The 13,743-nt window shown below is 54.4% G+C and overlaps 1 protein-coding gene across 2 annotated transcripts in view; it reads left to right on the top strand.

Annotated features, from left to right (window-relative positions):
- Positions 1-177: 177 nt before the first annotated feature.
- Positions 178-13,743, top strand: part of BRSK1 (BR serine/threonine kinase 1) — a 23,427-nt gene continuing 9,861 nt past the window's right edge. The window contains exons 1-10 of one of the 2 annotated variants that reach the window (XM_002695410.5): positions 178-675; positions 2,146-2,240; positions 2,332-2,417; positions 5,054-5,194; positions 8,549-8,665; positions 8,744-8,777; positions 8,869-8,937; positions 10,442-10,588; positions 12,824-12,855; positions 13,136-13,306. In XM_002695410.5, the coding sequence (XP_002695456.4) occupies positions 540-675; positions 2,146-2,240; positions 2,332-2,417; positions 5,054-5,194; positions 8,549-8,665; positions 8,744-8,777; positions 8,869-8,937; positions 10,442-10,588; positions 12,824-12,855; positions 13,136-13,306 (1,028 nt within the window). In that variant the 5' untranslated portion in view covers positions 178-539. Of the gene's footprint in view, positions 676-2,145; positions 2,241-2,331; positions 2,422-5,053; positions 5,195-8,548; positions 8,666-8,743; positions 8,778-8,868; positions 8,938-10,441; positions 10,589-12,823; positions 12,856-13,135; positions 13,307-13,743 lie in introns of those variants that run through there. The other variant, XM_024979374.2, reaches the window with a different exon arrangement.

Here is a 13,743-nt window from a genome sequence, read left to right as displayed (position 1 = left end):
TCTCCGCGGCTCCGGCGCCCAGGCCCGCCCCCTGCCCCCGCTCCCCCTCCCCCTCCGAAAGGGTTAACTTTGGGGAAGGGCCCGGAGTCCCCGGATGGTGATGTCAGCGTGCCGGAGAGAAAGGACGAGGTGGCGGGGGGAGGCGGAGAGGAGGAGGAGGCGGAGGAGAGAGGGCGCGTGGGGGGGCGGGGGGGACCTCGGCCTGCAGCATCCGCTGGCCCGCACCTCAGACCCCCCCGGCGGGGGGAGGCGCAGGAAGCGGGAGACCGGCCAGAAACGGGCTGGGGAGGGGGGGCCGCGCAGCCCCCCCGGGCCATGCTGACTCCCGGGGCCTGACCCCCCCGGGCCAGCCCCCCCTCCCCCAACTCAGAGGCCCGCCGACCGGGGGGGCCCAGCCTAGCCCCCTGGGGACCCCCGGAGAGGTGGGGGGCAGCCGGGGGGGCCGGGACGGAGCGGCCGCCGGCCCCCACCGGAGGGACGGGGCGACTGGCCGCAGGGGGGGCGGCCGGGGGGCCGGTCGGGCCGGGACCAAGGGCATCATGTCGTCCGGGGGCAAGGATGGGGGCGGGGGCTCCCCCGCCTACCACCTCCCACACCCACACCCACACCCACCCCAGCACGCCCAATATGTGGGCCCCTATCGGCTGGAGAAGACGCTGGGCAAAGGACAGACAGGTGAGCCAAGGGAGGGGGCACCCGGTGTGGGGGCGAGAGGGGATGGGGGCAGAGAGCGGGGCTCCCGGGCCCCCGAGTCCCTCTCAGAGAAGGGACTCGGGGTCCAGACTGCCGGGTCTCCAGGCTGAGGGGGTGAGGGCTCGGACTCTGGGATCCCGACTCCTGGGAGAGGTGTAGGGCCCAAAGTCTCCCCCTCTTTGGGGGCAGAGGTTGGAGGGTCCGGCCCCAGCGTGGGCAAGGGACCTTGGCCTGCAGCCAGGGTCCCGGCCGCCGGGAGCCCAGGTCCTTGGCGCAGTACAGCCGCAGGCTGGGGTGAGGTGCCGGCATGGGGGTGCGCCTCCCGAAGTGGCATCTCTCCGCACTGTCCTCTGGCCGCAGAGGGCCTCTGTTGGGGTGACAGGGGCACTGAGGCTGAGGCGATGGGGTCTCCAGCATCCTGCCCTTTCTCCAGCATGCTGGCTCGGAGTGGGGACGGGGAGTGGAGAGGTGGAAAGGTGGACGAAGGAGGCAAATCCCTCAGGGGTGGCTGTGGACTCGGGGTGGGGGGGGGTGCGGTCATCTTCTGTTGTTGCTTAACCTCCTTAACCTCTTTTCTGCCAGGTGGGCGGTGGGTGGGTGTAAGACAGGAGCTGAACACCTGAGTTCTGGGCCAGAGCTTCAGGGATCAGGGGCCAGGCCTGGGGGAGGGTCAGACTCCGAATCCCAGAGCGAAAAGTGTGAAGGTGTTGCTGACCTCAGTTCCTGAGTTTTGGGGGAGGAAGGGGCCATGAGCTCAACTTGAGGGCTTGAGGGAGAAGGGGCTGGGGGCTCGGACTCCTTGGTCTGAAGGTGGAGGGGGCTGGGGTCCTGCATTCCTGGGTTTAGGGCTTAACCTTGGGGAGTGGGCATACCCTTGGGATGTGCACGCTCCCAGCTGCAGCTACTGTTTTTAAAAGATCAAAGACAGGGCTTGAGAGGTCCGGGTTTGAGAGGAGGTGGAGGAGGATTGTCTGGGAAGGGGGCAATCACAAGATTATATTCCTTGGGAGACATGGTGTCTCCAGAAGATTAAAGGGCAGAGAACTCAAGGAAGTGATGGGCTGAGAGAGAGAGAGGTTTGTCTGAAGGAGGTAGACTGGAGGACACAAAACTATGGAGACCCAGCAAGGCAAGACGGTGTGGAGAGGTGAACTCGAAGGGCACACGGGAAGGACCGAGAGTCCAGGGTGGCTGTGGAGGTAGGGGGAGGCAGATAAGTGGATGGCAACCAGAAGGGACAGAATTGGACAACAGGGAGTGGAAAGAGAGTTGTGTCTGGCAGCAATGGCTGCTGTCAGTCCCCAGGAGTTCAGGTCAGGGTGATTCAGGCCACCGTGAAACAAGCCAGGAGGGGAAGAAGGAGGAAGCAGGTTGGCAAGACGGGGCTTAGGAGCCAGAGGTGAGGAGACTGCACTGGGAATACTCCCCACATTTTCCGTCCCATTCCCCCAGGTCTGGTTAAACTCGGGGTCCACTGCATCACAGGCCAGAAGGTGGCCATCAAGATCGTGAACCGGGAGAAGCTGTCTGAGTCGGTGCTGATGAAGGTGTGTCTGTGAGCTGGGGGAGAGGGGACCCTCTGGGGCTGGGGACAGGGAGGGAGGCAAGGCTGACCGCCCGCTGTTCCTTTTCCCCCAGGTGGAGCGGGAGATAGCCATCCTGAAGCTCATCGAGCACCCACATGTCCTCAAACTCCACGACGTCTACGAGAACAAGAAATATTTGTAGGTATTTATAGACACCCAGCCCTCCATGCATCCTCCCCAAGTTCCCAGGGTGGGATGTTTCCAGAATCAAGGCCTGGAGGGGCCAGGGGAAACTTAAGCTCTCTTGGCCGGGCCACTGAAAGTCCAGTCCCATCCCTACTGCGCAAGGACAACCCCCCTTCACACACTCATAATCCTCCATGTTCCCATGCTGACCTGGTCTGACGCTCTGGGCCGATTGTACCCTGACAGCAGGGCAGCTAAGCCTGAGCCGTCCCTGTGCCTGATGGGGGACAAGGCTGATCCTCCCCCTTCCTCTCCAGTCCCCGTCCATCGCCCTGCTGTGCTGTGGGGAACACTCTGTACTACATAATCTGGGTGCCCTCAGCCAGACCTGACTTGTTAAGGGCAGATCGCCCTGCCCTTCCCATGTGCTAGGGCAATGGGGCTTAGCAAAGCCCCAGGCTCAATGAATCTTGCCTCTTCCCAAACCCTTCCTCTGCAGCACTGGAGGCTCCTTTCCTCCCGCAGCATAACTCTGGGTGCTATGACTGGACACCCCAACAATGGGTCTGCTCAGGAGTTCTGAGTCTGTATCTGGAAGTCGATTACCCCCCTTAGGTTGGGGGTGGGGTCCAGCTGTCCCAGCTCCAGACAACAGGCCTTTGTCTGGACTCTGGTGACCCAGGGGACAGCTGGACTGGGCAGCAGGAGAGGGGACACCCCCGCTGCTGGACCTCGCAGTCCCCAGTTTGAACTGACTCCAGCACCCATCAGAGGCTGGATTTCCCCAGGAAGGAAGCTGCCCTGGCCCCAGGGGCTCATGGGATTTGTAGTCCTCAGGCTTCCCCAGGTGTGGCGGCGGGGAGGGGCCATTGTTGCCAATTGGTGGAGCTGTCACTCTCACTCCACCATCCTTGTGGGGAGGAGGGCCTGTGGCACTTCGTGTCTCACAGAGGAACCTCAGCCTTCCACTGAGCTCATAGAAATTGAGCTTTTGTTTTCCTGAGGCTGATGGGAATTAGATGTTTAGCCTCCCAGAGCCTGATGGGATTTGGAGTCTTTAAAATCCAGGTGGCTGATGGGAATTAGGAGTCTCCATGTCCCAGAGCCTTATGGGAGTTGGGAGTTTTTAACCTCTCAGGACCTGAAGGAAGTTGTAGTCTCTTACTTAAGGGAAGTTGACTTAGACTGGTGCACAAGCCAATCTTTTTTTGCCAACAATTAAAGAGAATTCTAGTTTCTTCATCTCAGAGACTTATGGGAATAAGAGGCTTCCCTTCCCAGGGGCTAATGGGAGTAGGTGGAGGTGGCGTGGTCCTTATTGCCTAAAGTCCTGTGAGAATTGGGGGGATCTCTTTCTTCCAAGTGCTAATGAAGTTGCCTTATCTCCGGAAACAACAGGGAGTCAAAGTATTAATACTCTTGAAGTTGTCATGGGAATCTGTGCTGCCAGGGGGCTGATGGGAATTGAATTTTGACTTCCCAGAGGCTGATGAGACTGTTTCTTTCTCTCAAGGACTGATGGGAATTGGAGTCTTTACTTCCCAGGGGCTGATGGGAGTTGTAGTCTGTACCTCACAGATGTTGACCCTTGAATTGGTACACATTGTAAGTGTCATCAGAGAAGGCAATGGCACCCCACTCCAGTACTCTTGCCTAGAAAATCCCATGGACGGAGGAGCCTGGTGGGCTGCAGTCCATGGGGTCGCTGAGGGTCGCACACGACTAAGCAACTTTACTTTCACTTTTCACTTTCATGCATTGGAGAAGGAAATGGCAACCCACTCCAGTGTTCTTGCCTGGAGAATCCCAGGTACGGGGGAGCCTGGTGGGCTGCCGTCTCTGGGGTTGCACAGAGTCGGACACGACTGAATGACTTAGCAGCAGTAGCAGCAGCAGCAAGTGTCATTGCCCAAGAATAGATTAGAATTCGATTATCTGCCTCCCAGACACTAATGAAAATGAGAACTTTGGCTTCCCAGAAAGTGAAAGTGAAGTCGTTCAGTCGTGTCCGACTCTTTGGGACCCCATAGACTGTAGCCTACCAGGCTCCTCCGTCCATGGGATTTTCCAGGCAAGAGTACTGGAGTGGGTTGCCATTTCCTTCTCCAGAGTATCTTCCTGACCCAGGGATCGAACCCGGGTCTCCCACATTGTAGGCAGACACTTTACCGTCTGAGCCACCAGGGAAGCCTCCTTATACCTATATCTTAACACAAATATGGTGGGAATGATAGGAAATAAAACTCTATCAGTTCTCCTAATGCACTTTAAAACATCAAAATTATTTTTATTCACAATTCATACTATTGCAGGATGGCAAGTAGGTGTGAAAACGGGGCTTTATTTCCTGGGGGCCTCTGAGAATTGGGATCTCTGACCTCCAGGTGCTAATGGAATTGCCTCATCTCCTGAGGAAAACTAGTCAGAGTGTTGACCTCTGAAGTTGACAGGGCTAATGGGAATTGAGTTTCTGCTTCCCAGAGGCTAATAGAAATTGGAGCCTCCTCCTCCCGGGGACTCATGGGAATTGGGATCTTCTTCCTCCAGGGCCAATGGCATTGAGGGCTTGTACTTTTGGAAGAAGGAGGTCAGGCTCTTTGGTCCTCCACATGCCCCTTCCAGCCCTCTGCCCCCTCCATGTCCCCCAGGTACCTAGTTCTGGAGCACGTGTCTGGAGGTGAGCTGTTCGACTACCTGGTGAAGAAGGGGAGATTGACCCCCAAGGAGGCCCGGAAGTTCTTCCGCCAGATCGTGTCAGCACTGGACTTCTGCCACAGCTACTCCATCTGGTGAGGGGGCAGCTTGAGGGGAGGCTGGGACAAGCACTACCCAGAAGGCAGGCCCTTGGGAGCCTGTAGCAGAATGACTGGAAGCTAGAGTGCTGCAGCCCGCTTTTCCAAAATTGAGATATAGGTCACACGTCATAGGGAATTCCCTGGCGGTCCAGTGGTTAGGACCCCATGCTTCCACTGCAGGGGGCACAGGTTCGATCCCTGGTCAGGGAATTAAGATAATGCAAGCTGCGCTGTGTGGCAAAAAACCGAAAGAAACAAACAAAACTTCCTACAGCATGAAATCCACCCTTCAGCGCGTACAGTCGGTAGTTTTGAGTATATTGCAAGGATGTGCATCACTACTATGTAATTTTAGAGCATTTCATCAGCCCCAAAATCATTACCCTGTACCCATTAAGCGGTCACCTCCCCCCATCCCCAGCCTTGGGTAACCACTGATCTACTTTCTGTCTCAGTGAATTTACCTATTCTGGACATTTCCTATCAATGTGGTCTTTTGTGGCAGGCTTCCTTCACTTAGCAAAATGTTTTCAAGGTTCATCCATGTTGTAGTATGGATCAGTACCCCATTCCTTTTCACTACTGAGTAATATTCCATGTTATGGCTCTGCCATATTTTGCTTATCCATTTACCAGTTGGTGAACCTTTTGGTCGTTTCTTCTTTTTGGCTATAATGAATAATGGGGACATATGAATATTTACATACCAGTTCTGGTCTGTGACCTGTGTTTTCAATTCTCCTGAGTATATACCTAGGACCAGAATTGTTGGGTAGGGCTTCCAAGGTGGCTCAATGGTATAGAATCAGCCTGCTAAGCAGGAGATGCAGGTTCAATCCCTGAGTTGGGAAGATCCCTTGAAAAGGAAATGGCAACCCACTCCAGTATTCTTGCCTGGAAAATCCCATGGGCAGAGGAGCCTGTCAGGATACAATCCATGGGGTCATAAAAGAGTTGGATACAACTTAGCGACTAAACAACAACAACAGAATTGTTGGGTCACATGGGTTGGCTGCCGTCTATGGGGTCGCACAGAGTCGGACATGACTGAAGCGACTTAGCAGCAGCAGCAGCAGCAGCAGCATGGGAACTCTATATTTAGCCTTTTAAAGAAGTGCCAAAAAAGAAATAAAGAAATGCCAGCCCATTTTCCAAAGCAGCTGTGTCATTCAGCATCCCCACCAGCAGTCTCAGAGGGTTCCAATCTCTTGCCAACACTTGTTATTATCTGACTTTTTGATTCTACATCCTAGTGGGTATGAAGTAGTATCTCACTGTGGTTTTGATGTGCATTTCCCTGATGGCTAATGATGTTGCGCATCCTTTCATGTGCTTATTGGCCATTTGTATGTCTTCCTTGGAGAAATGTCTGTTCAAATCCTTTGCCCATTTTTAATTGAGTTATTTATCTTTCTATTATTGAGCTGTAAGAGTTCTTTATTCCAGGAATGAGGGATGACTCTAGGAATAACTCCCAAGAGTTACTTATTCTAAGAACAAATCTTTTTATCAAATGCATTACTTTTTTCAAGTAATTTCTCCCAGTTTGTGACATGCTTTTGCATTTTTATAATAGTATCTTATGAAAAGCAAAGGTTTCACATTTTGATGAAGCCAGTTTGTTGGGGTTTTTTTTTCCTTTTACAATTCATGCTTTTTCTGTCCTATTTAAGAAATATTTGCCCAAGGACTTCCCTGGCAGTCCAGTGGTTAAAACTCTGTGTTTCCACTGCAGGGCATACGGGATAGATCCCTTCTTGGGAAACTAAGATCCACATGCCATGGGTTGTGGCCAAAAAAAAAAAAGAAAGAAGTATTTGCCTAGCTCAAAGTCATAAGGTTTCCTCCGATGTATTCTTCTAGAAGTTGTGTAGTTTTAGCTCTTGCATTTAGGCTTGAGGTCCATTTCAAATTAATTTTTGTATATGGTGGAGGGTAAAGGCTGAGGGTCATTTTTTTTTTTTTTGCATAAGGATGTTCATATGAAAAGATCTTCCTTTCCTCATTGAATTGCTTTCAGCTCTCAAAACAAGATATTCAATATGCAGCATTTTAATGATTAATTAAGGTGCAAAATAGATGCCTCCAGGTCATCTTTCAGCCTCATTTGTTTGCACACCTCCCTCTCTGGGATAGGGGATTGGAGATGGAGTGAGGATCAGGCTGAGGGGGTTAAGACCTAGGACCAAAGCTTGGTGATGAAAAGGCAGCCCATTTAAATTGTCAACATCTCCCTATTGACAAGTGTCAGGACTCTGACATTAAAGACACTGGCCTCCAGGGGGCGAGAGTCAACAGATTTATGAAGTCTAACCCAGTTAAGGACCGCTTCCAACAGAAACTATAAAACCTCTGCCCACCTCCCCGGGGACATCATTAACCCTTATATCCTGAGGAGTTTGTCCCAGAGTAGGGGGTGAGCGGGGGGGTGAAGGAGGAAGCAATGATGGGTTTTAGTTGACAGTATTTTTTTTTTAATTATTCAGTATTGAAATATTTGATTTTTGTTTTGTTTTTGGCTGGGCCATGTGGCATCTTAGTTCCCTGATGGGGGAATTCAACCCCTCTTCCCTGCAGTGGAAGCCGAGAGTCCTAACCACTGGACCACCAGGGAATTTCCTGAAATATTTGAATTTTTCAAAAAATGTTATTTATTTTTGGCTGTGCGGGGTCTTTGTGGCCGCACGGGCTTTTTCCCTGGTTGTGTCATGCAGGGGCTCCTCTCTAGTTGTGGTGGGAGAGCTTCTCACTGCAGTGGCTCCTCGTGCTGTGGAGCCCGGGCTCCAGAGCGTGCTGGCTTCAGTAGCTGCCCCTCTTGGCTCTAAAGCTCAGGCTCCACAGCTGTGGCCCAGGGGCTTAGTTGCTCCGCAGCACATGGGATCTTCCTGGATCGGAGATCGGACTCCAGTCTCCTGTGTTGGCAGAGATTCTTTACCACTGAGCCACCAGGGAAGCCCTGAGATATTTGAATATTTTAAGAACCAGCTCAGTACCAGACCTGCTTACCTCAAAAAAAGATCACTTCGCACATATTCAAATATCTGTGGATAAAATGATACACTGTCTGGAGGTCTCCTGCAAAATCGTCCAGTGGGGGAAGGAGAGCGTATGTAGGGGTAGACATGAGAGAAGATGAGCCTCGAGCTGATAACGCGTGAAGCTAGTGGGTGGGTGCATGGGGCTTTGTATATTCTTGTCTCTGCTTTGGGGCGTGTTTGCAAAGGTCCCTAACTAGAAGTTGCCAGACACGATCCCCCTCTGAGAGACAGTGAATGAGGGTGGGGTGGGGGGTTGGTCCTCAGACTCTGGGAAGAGGGCGGAGGCCTGAGCCCCACCATCCTGTCTCAGCCACAGAGACCTGAAGCCCGAGAACCTGCTTCTGGACGAGAAAAACAACATCCGCATTGCAGACTTCGGCATGGCGTCCCTGCAAGTGGGGGACAGCCTTCTGGAGACCAGCTGTGGGTAAGTGGGGGCCCGCCACCTGCGCCCCAGGGAGCGGGTAGAAGCCCGCCAGAGGTTCACACCCCCTCTGTCCCTCAGGTCCCCCCACTATGCGTGCCCAGAGGTGATTAAGGTGAGCGAAGGGCAGGCAGAGGGGGAGAGGAGCGGGCGGGGGTGGGGGGCCTGGGAGAGGTGAGCATCAGAGCCGGCCCTTCTCCTCCCAGGGCGAGAAGTACGACGGCCGCCGGGCTGACATGTGGAGCTGCGGAGTCATCCTCTTCGCCCTGCTCGTGGTAAGGCCGTCATTGCCTCTCCCCGCCCCATTTCTAGAACAGTCCTCTGCCTGCTGGAAACAGAGAACATCTACTTCCACCCTCAACTCAGGGGTTGTCTCCCAGATATTTAACTGGTACCAGGAACATGTGTGGGGTGGTATTTACCAGTAGAGCAAAATCCCGGGGGCGCCCCTCTCTGTGCCCAGAGCTAACCATCCGGTCACAGAACCGTGAGAAAGTCTGGAGGGTCCCCTGGGAAGGGATGGCGCGGCCAGGAGGATGTGGAGCACTCGGGCGAGCAGCTGCTTACTAACTGATCCTACGGTGTTACAATATCGTAGTGATTAATAGGGGCTTCCCTGGTGGCTCAGTGGTCAAGAATCCGCCTGCCACTGCAAGAGACACAGGTTTGATCCCTGGTCCGGGAAGATTCCCCTGGAGAAGGAAATGGCTACCCACTCCAGTATTCTTGCCTGGGAAATCCCATGGACAGAGGAGCCTGGCGGACTACACTCCATGGAGTCGCAAAGAGTCAGACATGACAGAGACTGAACAACAAGTGGGTTAATAGAACCAAACTGGGGAACATGAGCTCTGACCACAGGGCCTTTGCACCTACTGCCTTGTCCCTGCGAGCCCTGTTGCTCACCTGGTTAACACTAGAGTTCTTGTAGCTCTCAGCTCAGTCTTCGCCCTTCCAGGAAGCCTCCCCAGGGCCCCCTCCCTCCTGCCATGAGGTCAGATTTCCCAGTGGGAGGCTGTCTACTCCCCGGAGGTTAACAGAGTTGTCATTGTGTGTGTAAGTCCTTGAAGGGTGTCTCTCTATGCTCGCCTCACCTCTTCCAGGCACTGGATTTAGGGCCCCCATCCCGAAAGCCTGGAGGAGTTCACCTCCAGATTCTCAATGAATTACATCTGCAGAGATGTAATTGTAAACAGGGTCACATTCTGAGGTTCCAGGTAGACAGGAATTCTGGGGGGACACCACTCAACTTGCTACACCCCCAGATTCCCACAGCCCTCTCTCGGTCTGGTCTGCCTAGTCCAGCCCAGTGTCACCTCAGGCACCCGGTCACTGTAGTGCTGTTTGCTCCGTCACCAGCCTCTCCCACTCTGGGGTGTGAGCTGCAGGCAGTCAAGGGCTTGCTTTGTTCACCACTGGCTCCCAGACGTGTAATGGAGACTCGGTCTTTGTTGAGTGAATGATTACCTACCCCTCTCTAACCTGGGGAGAAGCATGTTTTTAAAGGACAGGCTCCAAGCTCCAGCCCCAGCCTTTTAGGTTCTGGACACACTGCCCATTGCCAAATCACTGCTCTGCCACTTCAGAGCCAGGTGGTCTTGTGCAAATGGCTGGATGCCTCCGTGCCTCAGTTTCCCCATCTGTAAAGTGGAGACAGCCCCAGCTCCCCCTCTCCCAGGGCTTGTGGCGAGGCCTGTGTCACTGCGTGTGAAGCGCTTAGGCACTCGTCTGGTACATGCTGAGCTCTGTGTGTAAGGGGTCCCGTCATTCCTCATGCAGGGGGCTCTACCCTTCGACGATGACAACCTCCGCCAGCTGCTGGAGAAGGTGAAACGGGGTGTCTTCCACATGCCCCACTTCATCCCTCCAGACTGCCAGAGCCTGCTGCGGGGGATGATCGAAGTGGAGCCCGAGAAAAGGCTCAGCGTGAGTTGGGGGACGGGCATGGAGGGATGGTGGGAGGTGGGGACAGAGTCCCCGGGGCAGTCATGGGGACAGGTTTCCAGGACCCGTCCCTCCGTCCCCAAGGCGACAGCTGGGAGCGGGGTTGCTGGCTGAGCCCCATCCTGGGTCCTGCCCACCTGCCACTCCAGACGGGGAGGAGGAAACACCACACACAACATGCACACACCACACCACACCACACCACACACATAAACGCGAGAGTATGCATGTGCATAGTGGACACACACCACACACACACACACACACCACACCAGACACACACCACACCACCCACCCACCCCCACACACACACACACACAGACACACACACAAACATGACAGGACACATGTGCATAGTAGACAGCCACACCACACCACACACACACACACAAACATGAGAGGACCCATGCATAGTGGGCACACACACCACACCAGACACACACACATACCACATGCACACACAGACACACAAACATGAGAGGATACATGTGCATAGTAGAGATACACCACACCACACCACACACACACATACCACACCACACATACACATAAACACGAGAGGACATGTGCATAGTGGACACACACACCACACCAGACACACAGAGACACACATACCACATCACACCACACACACACAAACGTGAGAGGACACATGCATAGTGGACACACAAACCACACCAGACACACAGAGACACACACCACACCACACCAGACACACACAAACGCGAGAGGACACGTGCATAGTGGACACACACACCACACACACACACACACAGACACACACACAAACATGAGAGGACACATGTGCATAGTGGACACACAACCACACCACACACACCCCACACCAGACACACAAACACACCACACCACACCACACACACACAAATGCTGGAGGACGCATACATAGTGGACATACACCACACCACACACACACACACACACAGACACACAAACAGGAGAGGACGCATGTGCATAGTAGACACACCACACACACACACAAACATGAGAGGACGCATGTGCATAGTGGACACACAACCACACCACACACACCCCACACCACACACACAAACACACCACACCACACCACACACACACAAATGCTAGAGGACGCGTACATAGTGGACATACACCACACCACACACACACACACACACATGAGAGGACGCATGTGCATAGTAGACACACCACACACACAACACACACACAGACACACACACAAACATGAGAGGACGCATGTGCATAGTGGACACACACCACAGCACACACACACCACACCACACCACACACACACCGCACCAGACACACAAACACACCACACACCACACACACACAAACGCGAGAGGACGCGTACATAGTGGACATACACCACACCACACCACACACACACACCACACCACACACACACACACACACACCACACCACACACACAGACACACAAACATGAGAGGACGCATGTGCATAGTAGATACACCACACATACACACACACACACACACACACACACACAAACGTGAGAGGACGCATGTGCATAGTGGACACACATACCACACCACACACCACACCACACACACAGACACACACACAAACTTGAGAGGATGCATGTGCATAGTAGACACACCACACACACACACATACACACAAACGTGAGAGGACGTACGTGCATAGTGGACACACACATCACACCACACCACACACCACACCACACACACACACACAGACACATACACAAACATGAGAGGACGCATGTGCATAGTAGACACACAACCACATCACACCACACACACACAGACAAATGCAAGAGGACGCATGTGCATAGTGGACACACACAGACACACATCCGGGGGGCCGCATGTGCATACTGGACAAACACACTGACACACTCACATACCCCACACCAAAAAAAAAAAAAAACCACACACCACCGCCAACCTGGGAGGGCGCATGCGCTTAATGGCCCTTGCAAGGTGGGGTGGCGCATGGGCAGGATGCCACTGCGCATGCGAGAGATGTAGCCAGGCATTCCCCCCCACCGCCCTCCGCAATAGTCAGGCTGTGCCGCGAGCCGCCACTAGGGGGAGACATGAGCCGGCGTGCTGCCTGCCCTTTGCGGGGCGTGTTAGGGACCCCCCCCAACGCCACCTAGGCAACTTTAATTGCGCACCTGCTGTGTTCAAGCGACCTCACTTCTGCTTCTCTACCAACCACGCCCCTCACAGCTGGAGCAAATTCAGAAACACCCCTGGTACCTGTGAGTATGGGGGAACTGGACACCTGGGTCCTAGGGGGAAGGAGAGGACCCCAAATATCAAGGGCCCCCAAAGTAGGAGAGCCCGCTAGGGAGCGGGGTGCCAAGGGTCCTAAATGAGGGGGGGCTGGGGGTCTGGACTTCTGGATCTGAGGTGGAGGTGTGCTGGGGCCCTGACTCTGGGGTTCCCCATAAAGGAGCAGGCTGGGACGGGGGACCCCGGAGCCTCCGCTTTAGGAGACATAGGAGATGCCCGGTTCCCTACGATTCTTCTCCTCCCCAGGGGCGGGAAACACGAGCCGGATCCGTGCCTGGAGCCAGCCCCGGGCCGCCGAGTGGCCATGCGGAGCCTGCCATCAAATGGAGAGCTGGACCCAGATGTCCTGGAGAGCATGGCGTCACTGGGCTGCTTCAGGGACCGCGAGCGGCTGCACCGGGAGCTGCGCAGTGAGGAGTAAGACCCCCCCCCCAATCCTGACAGACACCCTGGTCACGTGGGGTGAGGGGGTCCCCCCACAGCCTGCCGGGTGCCCACAGACAAAGACCCTCTTGGGGAGGCCTGGCCACTAGAAGGGGCATGGAGCTGTTCCGGGGGAACCAGGCAGAGGTGGGTGGTAGGGCCAGTGGGGAGCAGAAAGGATGCTGAAAGCTGAATAGATGCTGAGGAGGACTCAGTACCTCACACAGTGCTTACATATAGCAAGTGCTCAGATGTTCAAGTGAAAGTGTTAGTTGTTCAGTGGTATCCGACCCTTTGCCACCACATGGACTAGCCTGCCAGGCTCCTCTGTCCATGGGATTCTCCAGGCCAGAATATTGGCGTGGGTTGCCGTTCTCCAGGGGATCTTCCCCATCCAGATATTGAACCTGGGTGTCCTGCATTGCTGGCAG

This window comes from Bos taurus, chromosome 18 (genome assembly GCF_002263795.3).
Source record: "Bos taurus isolate L1 Dominette 01449 registration number 42190680 breed Hereford chromosome 18, ARS-UCD2.0, whole genome shotgun sequence".
NCBI lineage: Eukaryota > Metazoa > Chordata > Mammalia > Artiodactyla > Bovidae > Bos > Bos taurus.
The sequence above is the reverse complement of the archived record's forward strand: the minus strand, read 5'-3'. Positions and strand labels throughout refer to the sequence as shown.